Source organism: Calypte anna, chromosome 12 (assembly GCF_003957555.1).
Source record: "Calypte anna isolate BGI_N300 chromosome 12, bCalAnn1_v1.p, whole genome shotgun sequence".
NCBI lineage: Eukaryota > Metazoa > Chordata > Aves > Apodiformes > Trochilidae > Calypte > Calypte anna.
The window spans coordinates 13577810-13592771 of NC_044258.1; the positions used below are offsets into that span (position 1 = coordinate 13577810).

A 14962-nucleotide genomic window follows, 5' to 3' on the forward strand; every position below is an offset into this window, starting at 1 on the left:
ATTGTGGCAGAAATTCTGCCCCCATGTAGAGGGATGTTGGATTTCTGAGTGCAAACTAATGCTCTCCTTTCATATATAAGCACAGATGGCTACTACTGTAAGTCATCATGAATGAAAGATTTATGTATGGTAAAGATACTCAGATTCTGAGACAAAGTTTAATGGGCAAAGCTCAAGTCTGACTGGAAAAGCTGTCATCTGGATAACTGACCTAAGCTCGTTCTGTTTGTGAAAAATTTATATGATAATGTACCACAAAATCTGTTTTAAAAAGCAAAAAATGTGTTTCCTGTTGGATTGATTTCTCTCTAGTTAAACTGGCCTGTAAATGAGCTATCAAATATACCTACCCATTAGTGAAGGTTACATCAAAAGCCACTGCTACGCTTTGCTGAATATGATCTCAGAAATCTCCTGATCTCCTCAGGTTGTTTCTAAGGGCTGCACTGTAAGGCCTGCATCTTACTGCAGGATTTCGGAGAGCTGGCATTGCCTCAGTGGGTTATAGATGTAACCTGGCTTATTTCTAACCAAAGCTTGTATAAAATCTGGAGGACAAAAAAAGGATGGGAACTTGCAAGCAGATTTAAATCTCTAGCCTGAAATTTAAATTATGCTTGATCAAAACCAATTATCTTTGTGAAAAAAAAAAAAAAAACCAAAAAAACCCAAAACAACCAGAAAAACCCAACCACATTTCTGAGTTTTTATCAGAAATTTTGAATGATCAGTGTTCAGTGGTGGTTGGTTTTTAACTGTCCTTTTCTTCATTCTTTTTGGCCACTGTATGTCTGAAAATAAATGATCTGAGGGTTTCATTCTTTACTTTTCAAACTTTTGTTTTCTCTATTTGTCTTTTTTTCTTGTTCTGCCTTTTATGTCTCTGAAGTTCTGAACTTTTATGTCTCTAAAGTTAAAGAACAGAAAGAAATTTTTAAAAGAACTCAGTTGGTCTCTTGGCTGGTAACAATAGGGTCCCCAAAACTTCTCAGCTGCATTTTTGAGTTCCACAGAGCCCAAATAATAGTCCAGGTAACTGAATGGGAAGTGGTTCACATTCCTATGAATAACTGCTGTCCAAAGATACAGTGAGTAACAAACAAGAACTGTGTTCATTGCTCATACTGAGGGTGGCTTGTGTGTAGAGAAAGAGGGGTAGGAGGGGAAAAAGCCCAGTGGGGAAAAATTAAAAGACAACTTCAAAGAGTTTCTCTTAAGCCTGTAAAATAATATTTACATAAAAGGGAGAAAGTTTTAAAATACGAACACAGAAGCACACATCTATTTAAAGGAGATGCTTATCACAGTTCAGCTAAAAATTCTATGCCACAAAAAGCAGTAATTATTCCAGCTTTACATATTGTAAACCTGGTCACTGTCATTCTTCCTTTGCCTCCACATGCCTCAATGCCACATTTTCTACAATCGTGGGGAGATTGCCTTGGCTCTCATTCAGCTGGCTCAGATAATGCAATTCACAGGGCTTCAAATGTAAGCTTGTAAACTATTTAGTTCTTTTTCTCTATAACAGCTTGTCTATTAACAGCTCATTCAATGGAGGAGGGAGAAGAAGCTAGTGAGACCTCTTTTGGTATTGTTCAGCAGTGACCCTGGCTGTCTCAGATTTGTAGCCAATACTCACTAACCAGTGTTTGTCAGTACATGTTGTTTTGCTGGATAATAGTACATTGTGCTAGTAGCAGCCTGAATTAGTAGCAGGTAACAATGAGTTGGCCAAGTAAGCCTCTTGTGTTGCATGGTAAAATTGTAAGAATGATGTATAAAAATTCAAGAGAAATCTCGTTAGGATGGTCTGATGCAGTGCTACAGAAGCTGCTATGTTGAGAGATCTTTGTCAGGACTGCCCTTTGTGCATTGTTCAGGAGCCACATCACAGCTGTATCCTCAAGATTGAGATAGATTTGGGAAATGAGGATGGGTCACCCTTCAAGATACATCATATGATTTTTGGGCTGTATGTCCACTGCTCATGGCTTGTACTTGACCAGTACTTGATGAAAGGCTTGTACTTGATGAAAGATGAGTTTTGGCAAGATACCCAGGCTCATTAAATCCCAGGACAGGTGCACTCAGAGACTGCTCACATTGTGGACTGTGCCCATGATTCCTGCAACTATAATGTAGAGGGCTATGCTACACATGGCACATGAGAACTGTGATATTGTGAGGGCTGAATCCCCCTCCTGCATCATTGTCCCATTTTCCCTGTACTGAGCTAACTTTGCCATTCCATGCAGTGAACCTGCTACACTCTCTGCTTTCCTAAGTGATAACATAGAATCTCCAGTATTTTGTTATCTGATGGCTGATATTTCTCAAACTTTTCTTAGTGTTCTATATGGAAATACCAAGTAAGTTGGTGGTTTAAACAGTGCTTAATAAAGGGAATCGTGCTTGCCACAGATTTGCCCACCAGCAAAATCCAGTCCACATTTCTTATAAAAAATTAATTTATAGAAACATCATAGTTAGGCTTTGGTTATTTTGGCCCTGACAAGTGTTGCAGATATTATTTTGTCTCTTGGACAAACTGACAAAACTGCAATACAGAGAAATCAGGTTTCAAAGCGAGTGATTTATGAAACAGGAACATTTCCAGGCATGCAGAGAGACTCCCCCGTGTGGTGCGACTGCTACGGCTGATGCCACTGAGAAGCAGGGACGCTGGAGCTGGGCAGGCTGACATGTCAGCAGTTAACATAATTAAATGTGGCCCAGTAAAGACTCCCATGTTCAGAAGTGGCCATCAGTTTGCAATTAATGCTGACCGCTGGAGAATGATGCTGCTCTGTTGTGTTTCTGCTGTAGAAAAAAAAGTGTCATATTTTACTAGCTGTGATGCTTTGGGAAGAATTATGAGGTCTCAAATTTCTTTACCAAGAATTAGTCTTAAAGCTTTATTCTCAGTTTTCTTTTTCCCCAACAATGTATCTTAAGATGATTTGCACATGTTAAGTTATTTTAAGACCTGGAATTCAAAGTTCATGTTGATTAACAGAATGGTTCAGGGCTCTAAACACATTTTAATTGTACTCCTATTTACGACATTAATGATAAACATTCTCCTTTTTGGGTCCATTGTGAAAGTCTTGTTTTCAGTCCAGAATGGCATCCTTATACCCAACACTCCCATAATAAAAAATAGCAATTAAAGCTTCTTCTACAATCTATTGTATATTTTATACATATATTCTTGGGCATGGGCCAGAGGAAACAATTGTGTTCTTCTAAATTAAAGGGCTTGACTCTGCCCTATACTAAACTGGCTCAGATCTACCTGTCAGCTGGATGAAGAGACTAATTAGATTTACACCAGTGTAGACAAAGGGAGAATTTGGCCCAAAGTGTTTATTGTTCTCTGGAACTTGGCATCCTCTTCTCCCATTCTCCTCCTGAAATCAGCAAAGAACAGATGCTGAAATTCTAAAATGTTTTAAACCCTCCTGTACAGTAGCTGTGAGCATAGTGCATTGTAACCACCAGACCTTGATGGCACAAAGATATGCATCATAAACATGTAATCTGGGTAGAAAAGATAAAGGCACAGCCTTGCAGTGCTTCCAAAGTAGCAAAACACTGCAGAAAGTAGCAACTGCATTTTTGTGGCATTTGGTCACATCCCTCCTTGCACTGGCAAAACTTTGACTTGGATCCAAGTAGGTGTAGTTCCAAGAAAGTGAATGCCCAGTCATTTACGTCAATGGAGTTCTGCCCAGTTACAGTGCATCTATATTTGACAATTGAAAGATGAATGAAAATAATTTCAGTTGCATTAGGGATGTGAGCTGGCAGGGGGTTGGTTTACTGCTTATTCAACTTTTTGGACAACATCTTTACACTTCCAAGAAACCCTTTTCAGGCTGGGCATCAAGAGCAGACAGAATGAGCTCCAGCAGATGGGTAGCTCCTGCTCATGACACTGATCTCTGGCTGGAGAGTAAGGGAATGGAAAGCAAAACTAGGGAAAACAAAGGATACTCTCTGTGTGTGAGGTACTGCCAGATCTCAGTGGCACAGATATGTTGGGTTTGTTTCACTATTTTCGACAGTGCTTATGGCTATGCATTGATCTGACTATCACTCATGTCTGTGGGGTCACTGTGAGTATCTGATTTTATGCCTTTCTTTGGAAGGTTTATTAATATGCTCCTTCATTTAATTGGGGCACTGGCTATGGAATCCTTTTTTAATGGAATCATATTAGCTAATGTACTGCCTGTCTACACTCAAATCCAGAGTGCTTCACACAAGCCCATACTTGAGGATCTGATAATGTTATAAGAAAAAAAAAACAAACCTCAAAAACACAGATCTGTGAAACCAGAGGTGAATGGCAAAGACAAAACTATGCTGCAATCTGCAATGGGAATTTCTCTGTTGCAACACATGGGACCCAAAATAAAGTAACAGTTACTTGTTCTTGTAATACAAATTATTTCTTTCCTTATCCTGTCAAGGCTTCCCCCTCATCCTCCACACCCACCATGGGCTGCACTCGTTTCTGGAATGCAAGTATTCCATCTGTACAGACTGTTGTAAGATATTACCATCTAAAAAAGGTAGCCAGAATATACAAGTTTGCACATCATCTTACACCTGCACTCAAAAAAGAGTGCATCTCTGAAAGAATATGGGCTTGGCAAGTGTTCCTCTTCAACTTCCTCTTCTTTTCTTAGGCACATTTGAGACTGGTTCTACCATTTATAGAACAGATTTTTTTTTTTTTTCTTAAAGTGCTCTTGGGATTAGTTAGGAAAGTGTTTTTTGCAGTCTGCATGATTGATCCTCATTGTGGATCAATTTCTGAGGCCTGGCTTTGGACACCATTTGCAATGGTGTGTTATTATAAGGGCATGTCTTGTTACAGAGCCATTATTGCCTCTCTCCCTTGGGACCATTGCACATCTATGACTTTATCCCTCACAAGCAGGTCCTGACACATCCTTTTGACATCCATGCAGGAAGGCAGGAGCGTGTTGCACTAATTCCTGTGATAGCAGCAGTGAAATGGAAGAGGAAGAAAGGAAGAGCAGAAATTCCACCTTCAATAAATGTATTCATTTACACCAATTTCCTTACAGAGGAAAAGATGAAGTGTGATGTTCTGGTTGTAATGCATGAGGCCTTTGAAAGAGTAGAAATCCCAACGTGATACTGGCTTTCTGGACTTCTCTGAAAGACAACGGGTCTGGAATTTGAGGTTATTAGAGACAAGAAGACTGTTCATATTAATTGTGTCTGTAGTATGGCTACAGGTCCAGAGCATTGCACACATACTGCTCCTTATAGCAGCTTATATTCAGCCTGAGTTCATGCTGCCTGCAAACACTGCTTATCCTTGAGTGAACTTTACTGTGTAGAAAAAACCTGACAGTTGTAGTTATCTCACTGGCCGACTGCATGATAGTGCTAAAAACACTGAGGCTGGGTAGAGCCTTCCCAGACAGAAGGATTTTTGCTTTTCTGCAACTGTTCCCAAGGCTTGCACTGAACTCAAATTTTATTGATTCTTATAAACAAGTTTTTTTCACCAACAAAGTTCATAAGTCTGTTGTCTCATTAGTTTCCACCTTAAATTCTGCAAAGACCATGTATTCCTGGTGAGCTACTTATGTGGTAACAGACAAGCTGGACACTAAGCTAGGTTTTCAATGCTCATCCCTCAGCTCCAGTCATTAACATTGCTTGCTCTGCTCACTGCTACACTGATAATAGATTTTTCTTCTTTTCTTTTAACAAGAGAGGATTTGTGAATTAAACACACACAACCCTAGCAAGGTCGTACCACAGGACGCTGAACTAGAATTGCTTTTGAAAGATAGAAGCTCATTGCTGACCCTCCAGTGAGCTGGTTACAAACACACACTTTCACAGAACACAGTCATTTTGAGGCTATTTCAGGAGACAAAAGAGCTGTATGACTGCAAGATTAAGATGAAGCTTTCAAGTAGGTATTTTAGTATGTGATCAAGTGTCTGTTCTGAATGATTTAGCCTAAGGTGGAGGTTTCTTTTATAGACCAAAAGAAAATAAATGTATTGGTCTTCCAAAAGAGCCTTTTGCAAAATCCTGTGGGACACTGCCCAGCCAGGACATCTTGGAGTAGCACTCAAATGCTGCCTTTCATATGATGTTGGTAGTGCTATAGATGTGCATCCTAATAACACTTGCAGTAATCTCTGACCAACAGTGCATCTCTTTGCATCAACCATCAACATTTTTCATACATTTTGCTTTACCCGCCTCTATGGTTAATCTATTTTTATGTCTTCTTAAAAAAAAACAGAGAGCTCATTGCTATGAATATATTGAAAAAAAACCCTCTTTTTAGTTTTTTTTTTTTTAAAATATTTTTTTTATTATTTCCTCATTACTTTGCCTGCACTCCACCTCTGTCTCTCAGCAGGTTCTCAAATGCCTTGTTTCAGAGTTTCACAGCATACTCTAACAAGAATGCATCTGTCCTGGGGCTACAAGAAAGTAACTCTACAATAATATAATTTATGAAACTTCAGGTTCAGCATCCTTTTTTTTTTCCTTTCTGTGCAAAGATAGGCAGAAACCAGGGCTGCTGAATTAACCTGGAAGTTTATAACTCACATTACTTACAATCTGATCTGTAGCTGCTTAGCAGGTACTTTATATTGATTTATCCTTTCAGGGCTAGATCCTCACCTGGTATTTTCCCCACAGGTTAACCATTCCATTGAGGCCAGCTGGATGTAAATCAGTGAAAACTCATCCCTTTCTTTCTAAACATAAAAAGTCTAAATTTCTATATCTGATTTTTGTATTTGGTTTTTATTTCCCCAATCCTTTATATAGTCATTATAGATGTTAAGAAGCCTGTTTTGGAAATGATTAATGCTATTAATATTTTCCTAATTCAATAAAACCTTTCATCTTTGAACTCCTTGCAATATTTTTCTCCTTTCTTCAGCTTTCCACTAATTCAAACGTGTGACAAATGCGAGTATTCGTTTCGGTTTTCTATTATTTCTCATGTCTGATCAAATAAATTAACAGACTTTCATTTCTTTCCCAGGAGTGATGCCCATATGTTGATGAAGGCGGCATAAAAATATTACCTGTTCAAACAGGAGGAAAAAAAGATAACTTTTATCTTTTATTCCCTGTTGCAAGCCAACCAGAAATGCTAATCCTATTCCTTTCACCTTGACAGTGCCCACCATGTTTAACGGTAAATATTGAGAGATTTGCAGAACACTCATCAATCTGGTTTAACTGCACTCTATTATAATGTCCCTTTACAATCTCTTCATACAGTAGCAGTTATTTTAATCACACCACAGTACTTCAGTCACTGGGAAAGAATCAACTGTCTTATCTAATGTACATGCTCCCCAGTCACATGGCACCAGGCTGGCAGAGCAGCATGCTGCTAATGCAGTTTTCTCTGTTTGGCTAGTTAAAGCTACATCTCCAGGCCAATTTGTACCTGTGTATTGTTGATAGACACTGTGCCTTAGGCAAAGAGATACTGCAGGAAATGGATTCTCATTTAACCGTGTTTAATTTTGTTCTCTGGATCTCCATCATATATCTCCCCATTTCTCTGCCCACCCAAATTGCTAATGTGAAACAAAGCTACTTCCACCACTGCAGCTCCCAAACGAGTGTGTGACGATGCAATGATTGATTTGCCACTCCAGGAAAAGTGGGTCATTGTACACGTTGTACCACAGCATGCTGAACCAAGCTGTCCGTGCTGACATTGGGGTTTTACAGATTTGGTTTTAGAAGTTCAGACCTGAGGGGACTGCTGTGAATATCCAGCCTGAACATTTCTGTTTTTTGGTGGGAGCACTGTTGTTCCAAAATCTTCCTAAGCAGCTTGTATGAGTCTGAAGTCATCTGTGCTCCTTAGGAGACAGTATTCTGCTTATGCATTTTATATCTCACTTGCATGTGTCCTCTAAGGAATGGAAAATGTAGAATTCCTCCAATTCCAAAATATGGAGCAGTTTCAAATTGGTCATTTTCTAGGATAGGAAACTGTAAGCTATTGTAAAATATATAGAAAAAATAAAATGATGTGATTAACAACGTTTGCAAAGGATTTAGAATCAGTGAGTGCATACTGATGCAAACCACTCTTTGAAAAAGATCTATTACTTTTATTTCTCTTTGGTGAGGCTGCAATAGTGTTTAATAACTTTTCTCATGAAAGAAGACCTGTTGAAACTCACTTTAAGATTGCCTCTTACCATACCAGGCAGCCATCATTTGAAGAAGTAGGGTCTCAGTACTGGAGGAGATCCTGCCTCCTTATCTGTCACATTAGGTCAGTAAAGTAGGAGTCAGTTGCTGAAAGGGGAATGTTTTGCAGGTTTCTCTGGACTAGCCCAATAAGTAACTGAGCACAGATGTGACTGCAGAATCTGAAAGGTCAAGGCAGGTAGGGATTTGGCTTTTGTTTTTCAATGGGAAAAAAAAAAAAAAAAAAAAGTGTGGGAAATTCAGCTCATACAATTTTATCTTTGTTTTTATGGGAGCTGAAAACAACCTCCAAACCCCACCTGTTTTGGGAAATGATTTAATTAACAATAAGCTGGATAAGAACTTTCTGCAAGGCCTATAAATTTTTTGCTTTGTTTTAGATAAATTCTTATGTAGGCGTCCTCTCCACCCTGTGCAGCCCAAAGGGTGGTGCTTGCAAGAGCCAAGAACATCTAAAGAGGTCCTTAAAGCCTTACGTGGGTAAAATCCCTATTGAGAGAAAGAGTTTTGCCTAGTAAGGACTGTACTTTTAACTTCCAGGTGTAGTTTTTGGCAGGCACAACCTGGGCTGTGGAAAGAAAGTCAAAGGAAAGGCTATGGAAATGTAATACCTTCTAAATAGGGGTGCTGTGGCTGGAGCAGAATCCACTGATGTGGCATTGTGTGCTGCATGGGGTAAACCTGGATGGACACAAAGCCATGTGTCCATGTCCTCTTCCAGAAAAGTCAGAATGCAGCATGGTAAGCACCCAGGCCCTGAGAGTTCTGCTCCAGTGATCCCTAAATTGAGGAAGAGAAAATGACTGCCATTCTGATGAATAAATATTATTTCTACTGAATTTTCCTACCCTGTTCCTCCTCCTGCTACCACAGGTAGCACCACAGATGTGGATGGTTTGCAGGTAAGGAAAGAGGTGATGGTCACAGCAAATGACAGAGCCAGACCTGAGCACAGCAACCACTGATAAACCCCTGCCAAACCCTTTCCCTTCTGAAACAGTATTCCTGTAATGGAAATAATTACCAAATATACAGACAAAACCTACTCCTGAATGAAATTTAAGCTTCAGCAGACCAGAGCACCATCAGGAAACGCCAAGTACAAGGGACTATCCCTTCATCCTGAATTCACACCATCTTCTGTTTCTGTTTCCTGTGCAAAGTTATCAATCACTCTCTCAGAAACTGCTGCCGGTGGGGGGGCTGTGCATCGAGAGTCGGATGCTCAGTGCCTTGGGACAGGCTTCACCTGACTCTGCAAAAATACCAGACAACTACCTTGTTTTGAGGGACCTCTCTGGATACACGGAGTATAATGCACAATATTGAGGACAAAACCCAGGAATTTTGTGGGGGACCTCAGGCAACAGCCAGAGTGATGCATATTACTGGTGGAGGAAAAAAAAAACGTTAATTTGGGAGGGAGCAGAGTGCAATACCCAGTATAATACTGGGGGGAGAAGCTGTGTGATTTTGTGGGAGACCTCTGGCAATACTCAAGGTGATGCATAATACTGAGGGAGAAAAAAAGCTCTGCGATTTTGGTGAGAATTGTTGGCAGTATTCAGCACAGCATTAAGACAAAAGAGAGAAAAGGTATGATTTTGTGGGGACCCTCTGGCAATGCACGGAACGATGCACAGTGCTAAAGGGGACGGAGAACCATATGATTTGGGGAGGGGGGGACGGACACCTCTGGCGATACACAGAATGATGCACACAAGACGGGAGGAGAGACGAGGGGGGACAGACACTGACACCCAACACGAAGCCCCGGCCCCCTGCAGCATGCACCGAGGGCGGCGTAATGACACAAGCAACTTAAAACTGATGCCGCTTGGATGAGCATGCAGAATCCGGAATTGCAAACGCCGAATTTCCTGGGCTCCATTACACACTTCTCTCCCTCAAAACTCCCCCCACACACACCCCCCCCTCCCTCCATCCAACTCCGCAGGCGAAGGGGCGGGCGCCGCCTCCCCTCTCCGCGGAGGTTGCGCGGTGGGGCGCAGGGCAGCGGGTTGCGGGTGCGTGAGCAACAGCGGGGACCCCGAGGAGCGCGCGCGCGCGCCCCCGCCCCACCGCCGCGACCGCTTTAAGGGCGGCGGGGGCGCGCCGCTGGGGCGCCCGGCGCGTCGCCGCCTCTCCTCGCCTCACCGCCGCGTTCCCTCTCCCTCCTCTCTCTCTCTCCCTCTCCCTCCCTCGCCCCGCTTTAAAGTCTCCGGCAGGATCCGGGCTCGCCCGCCACTTCCTGTACAGCAGGATGGAGCGCGCCGGGGCCCCGGCTGACCGCCGCCCGCCCGCCCGTGCGCGGAGGCGGCTCTGAGCGCCCCGTCCGCGGCATGCCGCGCTCTGCCCCACCGCCGCTGCCCGCCTGAGCCGCGCCGCCCCGCGCCCCGCCGCGCTGTGCTGTGCCGCGGGGGGTCCCCGCGCCCCGCCGCGGCGCCGTCTCTGTCCTCCCCCTGCCCCACCGTGGTGGGTTTTTTTTTTCCCCCGCTGAGGAGGCGACCAGGAGCTCCCCGCGTTCTCCCGCAGGAAGAGGGGTGCGGGGAGAAACTTATTTTCAACAAGTTTTTTTTTTTTTAATCTTTTTTTTGTGTGTGTGTGTGTGTGTCTTTTTTTTTTTTCCCTCTTCCTCCTGTGTATTAATTATTTTAGCCCCTTTCCCCTTTCGATGTGCGGCTTTGGACATGCGGAGGCTACTGCAACCGTGTTGGTGGATCTTTTTCTTGAAAATCACCAGCTCCGTGCTCCATGATGTGGTGTGCTTCCCCGGTGAGTGAGCGCGGCGATTGGGTTGGGGGGGGAACCGAGTGCCACACGTGTCCGCGACCCCCGTAGGGTGCCGGCGGGGCACCCCGCGAGTGCGGAGGATGCGCCAGGCAGCGCGGGGGCTCCCTGGCATGGGTGGCCCCCAGCGCTGGATTTCTACCAGTTCCGCGGCACCCTCCCGGCTACGGGCAACGGTGCCCACGAGTGGAGCCGTGTGCGGTGCATGGGCTCGGCTCCGCGCTTTCAGCGCGATGTCTTCTCTCTTCAGTGCACTGCAGCCCACGACGGCGTGGGGCGGGCGGAGGGGGTCCTTGTGCGCTGCCCTTCTTTTGCGGGTCTGCCTGGAGGGTTCCCTTTGTGCTGAGGGACTGCTGCCTGCCTTCCCGAAGGGAGCGTGACTCCGCGCTCCGATCTCTTGTTGCTGCAGTCCCCCTGCTTCCCCGCCAAAAACTTAGTTGTGCGCGGGTCTCTGCCCTCCCCACCCCACTCGTGTCCGCGGTGGATGTCTCGCCCTGCCGGCGCGCTGACCTTGGCAGGGCAGGGAAGCGCGGGGCTGCGCGCTTGCTCCGCACTCGGGTCTGGCTCTGTACAGCCGCTACCCCACACTCCGCGGAGAGTGACTGTGCGGACGGGGTGGGGGGACGACGACACCCAGCACCCACCCTGCTTTCCACACCCCCTCCTCGTACCCCATAATGCTTGTGCCTGTACATCGCTCCTCGTCCCCCACTGAAACGCAGCGACCGTGTATAATGAGTCCGTGTGGACCCTCTCCTCTCTCTCCGCACCCCGCGGTGAGACCCGCGTTTGTCCCCCGCCCCTGGCCCGTGTGGGGGGAACTCGCAGCACCCGCACGGGGCTCGGGCTCCCGCCGCCTCTGCAGTGCCCCGGGCCGCCGCTAGGGGCGCTCTCGCGCTGCCGGCGCCCCCGCGGGGCCGCGCGCCTTCCCTCCCCTCCCCTCCTCCTCCCGCCCCCCATTTCCCTTCCCTCCTGCTCCCCCCTTGTGCAGCGCCCCAGGCCGGGGGCTCTGTCGAGCCCGACCCCCCCCTGCTATGTGAGTGAATGCGGCTTGCCCCTCCCCCCCCCTTACCCGCCCCTTGCCTCCAAGTTCTCTATTTATTTACATTTTTTTCCCGGTCTTCTCCTCCCCCCCCCCCCCCCCCCCATCCCTCCTGGCAGAGGTTGTGACTGGGGGTTCAGGGGGTGCTGCGGTGGGGGTTGGTGTGCTGTGAGGGGCCTCGGGCAGGGCCAGCCCCCCCGCCACTGCCCCTTCTGGGGATTCCTAATGCAGCCCCAGGGCTCGTCTGAGTCCAGGTGGGCAAGTGTGAAAAAGAAGAATTAAGATCTGGAAGCTTTATAGAAACTTCCACTGAAGTTTATTTTTAATCTTTTCTTAAAATTAACTTTTTTTTTAACCCCAAACACGGAGAAAAGTGGTAGACTCGTCGTATCCCAGTCCTTCCAGCAGCTTCTCGCATGGTAAAATGATTTGAAGCAAAAAGAAAATAAGTTGGAGTGAGGTTTAATACCTCTGCAGCTCTGGAAAACACATTTATCTTCTTTGTATTGATTTTTTTTCTCAATTTCAGCCCTCAGAGTGAAGCCTTTCTCTCTGGTTCTGATATATATTGTACAGTAATTACATCTAGAAAGGAGGCTCTAGGAATGCTTCAGGAAAACAGGCTATGATGTAGGTTTAATATGACAGTATTGTACGACTTGCCGATTTAGATCAGTCGTCTATGAACCAGATAATACTTGCATTATGGTTTGAATATAAAGATGAATGCAAACAAAGAGTCGTAGGTCTATGGACGTTTGCCGTGTGTAGGTCAACTCTTCAACACTGAAGCCGTAAAACAGCTGTGTAATACTTGGGAATGTTTCAGGGTTGTTCACTGCTGAAGGTTTTCTTGGGAAGCATCTGTTTTCCTGAAGGACTTTTATGCATTTAGTTTTTGTGCAGAGCTACCATGTTAGACCTCAGCAACTTGCATACACTTTTGTGCCTTCTTCTGAAAAGGGGTAATATCTGGTGTGGCTGTGTGTGGCTGTCTGGTTTTTTGTGTGTTTGTGTGCAAGGGGTTGGTAAGTGCAGCATCGTGACAGCCAGGGACGCTCCAGACTCTGATCCGGTACATCAGAAATGCCCGAGGCAGGAAAGCTGCGGGGAGGATCTCAGTGGACTGTAACAGGACATTGGTGCTGACAACATCCAATGGCAAATCATCGGAATTTGTGTTGGTGGGGAATCCCGGCCAGATATTAACCGTTTAGTACCTTCTACAAGTGTTTTCGTACCTTTTTTGTAGCTTTTTCTAGGGAGGACTAGAGAACTGAGATATGTGTGTTATTTTCCAAGCGACTTCCTTCCTTCCATTTCATATCTAGCCCTCTTTAAATGAGAGACCACTATTTTCTCCCCTGCAAATCACTTCACTTTGTGAAGAAAAAGAAAGCCTCTTTTTTCTTTGTTCAGCAACTGCACCTGAACCACAAAGGAAATAAGTCCTTGCAGTATTTTTTTGTAGGAGCAATGTAATAGCTTTTCACTGTTTAAGTAGATATTTTTTGTTGCTGTTCCTTTGGTTGCAATAAGAAGAAGTAATTTCTTGCAAAAAAAAAGTGAGGATAAGGTTTTGCTCTTTCTGAAGTGCTTAGGGTATTTCTCACTGGCCTTGTCACTGGTAATTGGATTATTTAGTAAGTCAAACTAAGGCAAAGTAAGAGAGGCTGTTTCCATGGGGTCTGTTTACTCATTAATCTGAACTCACAGTACCAAAAAATCAGTAAGATGTAAATATTAACATTACTATAATACCTCTGCTACACAGTTTCTCAGTGCTTTGCCAAGAAATGATAAATATTTTTTGTGAAGGAAAAAGGACACATTTGTGCAGTTCTTAGCTGTTGCTGTGACAGTCCTGTCATCTAAGAAGTGACAATTGTTACCATTCTCTGAGGCTAGATACATAAAGGAAAGCAATTTTCTTAAATCTAGATTAGCTCTTTGGTAATAGATGAAATTATTGCTGATCTGGTACTGCATGTAAATGGATTTTGTAGTCTTTGTAGTTCTGAGTTGAGAGTTAATTTTGCATGTAACTGTCTTCTGCTTGAAGGAAAAAATATACTGGGACATTTCCCTATGAACTAATCAAATGCTACTTCGGGTATTTTTAAAGGTACAGGGAAGACTGAATTTTGTTTATGAAAAATATTACAGAGGAAGGTGTGTTGTGCACGTAGAGAAATACGGAGCGTACAGGAGAGGGCCCTCCAAGACTTTATTTGATCCCGTGGCTTTTATGAAGATGACACTTACATTTTAATTATCCCTTGTTTTCAGTGCCTTTTCAGTGCCTTAACATTATGGGAAGTTGTCCTTGCAGATAAAGAATGTCAAGTAAGCCTTCCCAGACTGGAAGAGCTGAGCTTGTTGGTATGCTTTTTGGGGGAACACTCCTGGGAGAGTTTTGCTCTCTGTTGTTAGGTTTACAGGACCTGATTTGTGGTTAACAGAGCCAGGACTCAGCTTTCAAAAGTCTTCAAGTAGTCATAGGACCTGTCTGCACTAGTAGCCAGAGTAAGAGGTTTCTGAAGTTGAGGAGGGAGGAATAAGCAACACAGAATGAAGAGATTTCAGTATATTAAAAAAACAAGCAAACAAAAACCAAAAAAACCCTCCACAATCTTAACTCCCTCTGTGATACTGGGGTGTCAGCAATGCCTACAAAGCTTGTGTTCAGGTTTCTACTTGGAAGAGTGAGGATGTTTTATGCCTGTGTATATTAGTTAGCATTTCTATCACTGCTCTTTCATTCCTCATTCCCTTTTTTTCTTCTTGGAAATGTGGACAAAAGGGGGTTTGATCCTATTCAGAAAATGGGTGTCTTGGTTAGAGCAGTGAGGAACTTCTATGGGTCTA

The 14962-nt window shown here is 44.2% G+C and overlaps 1 protein-coding gene across 1 annotated transcript in view; it reads left to right on the forward strand.

Moving 5' to 3' along the window:
- Positions 1 to 10671: 10671 nt before the first annotated feature.
- PTPRG (protein tyrosine phosphatase receptor type G) overlaps positions 10672 to 14962 on the forward strand; it is a 392351-nt gene continuing 388060 nt past the window's right edge. The window contains 1 exon segment of the mRNA XM_030458295.1: positions 10672 to 11037. Within this exon segment, the coding sequence (XP_030314155.1) occupies positions 10953 to 11037 (85 nt within the window). The 5' untranslated portion in view covers positions 10672 to 10952.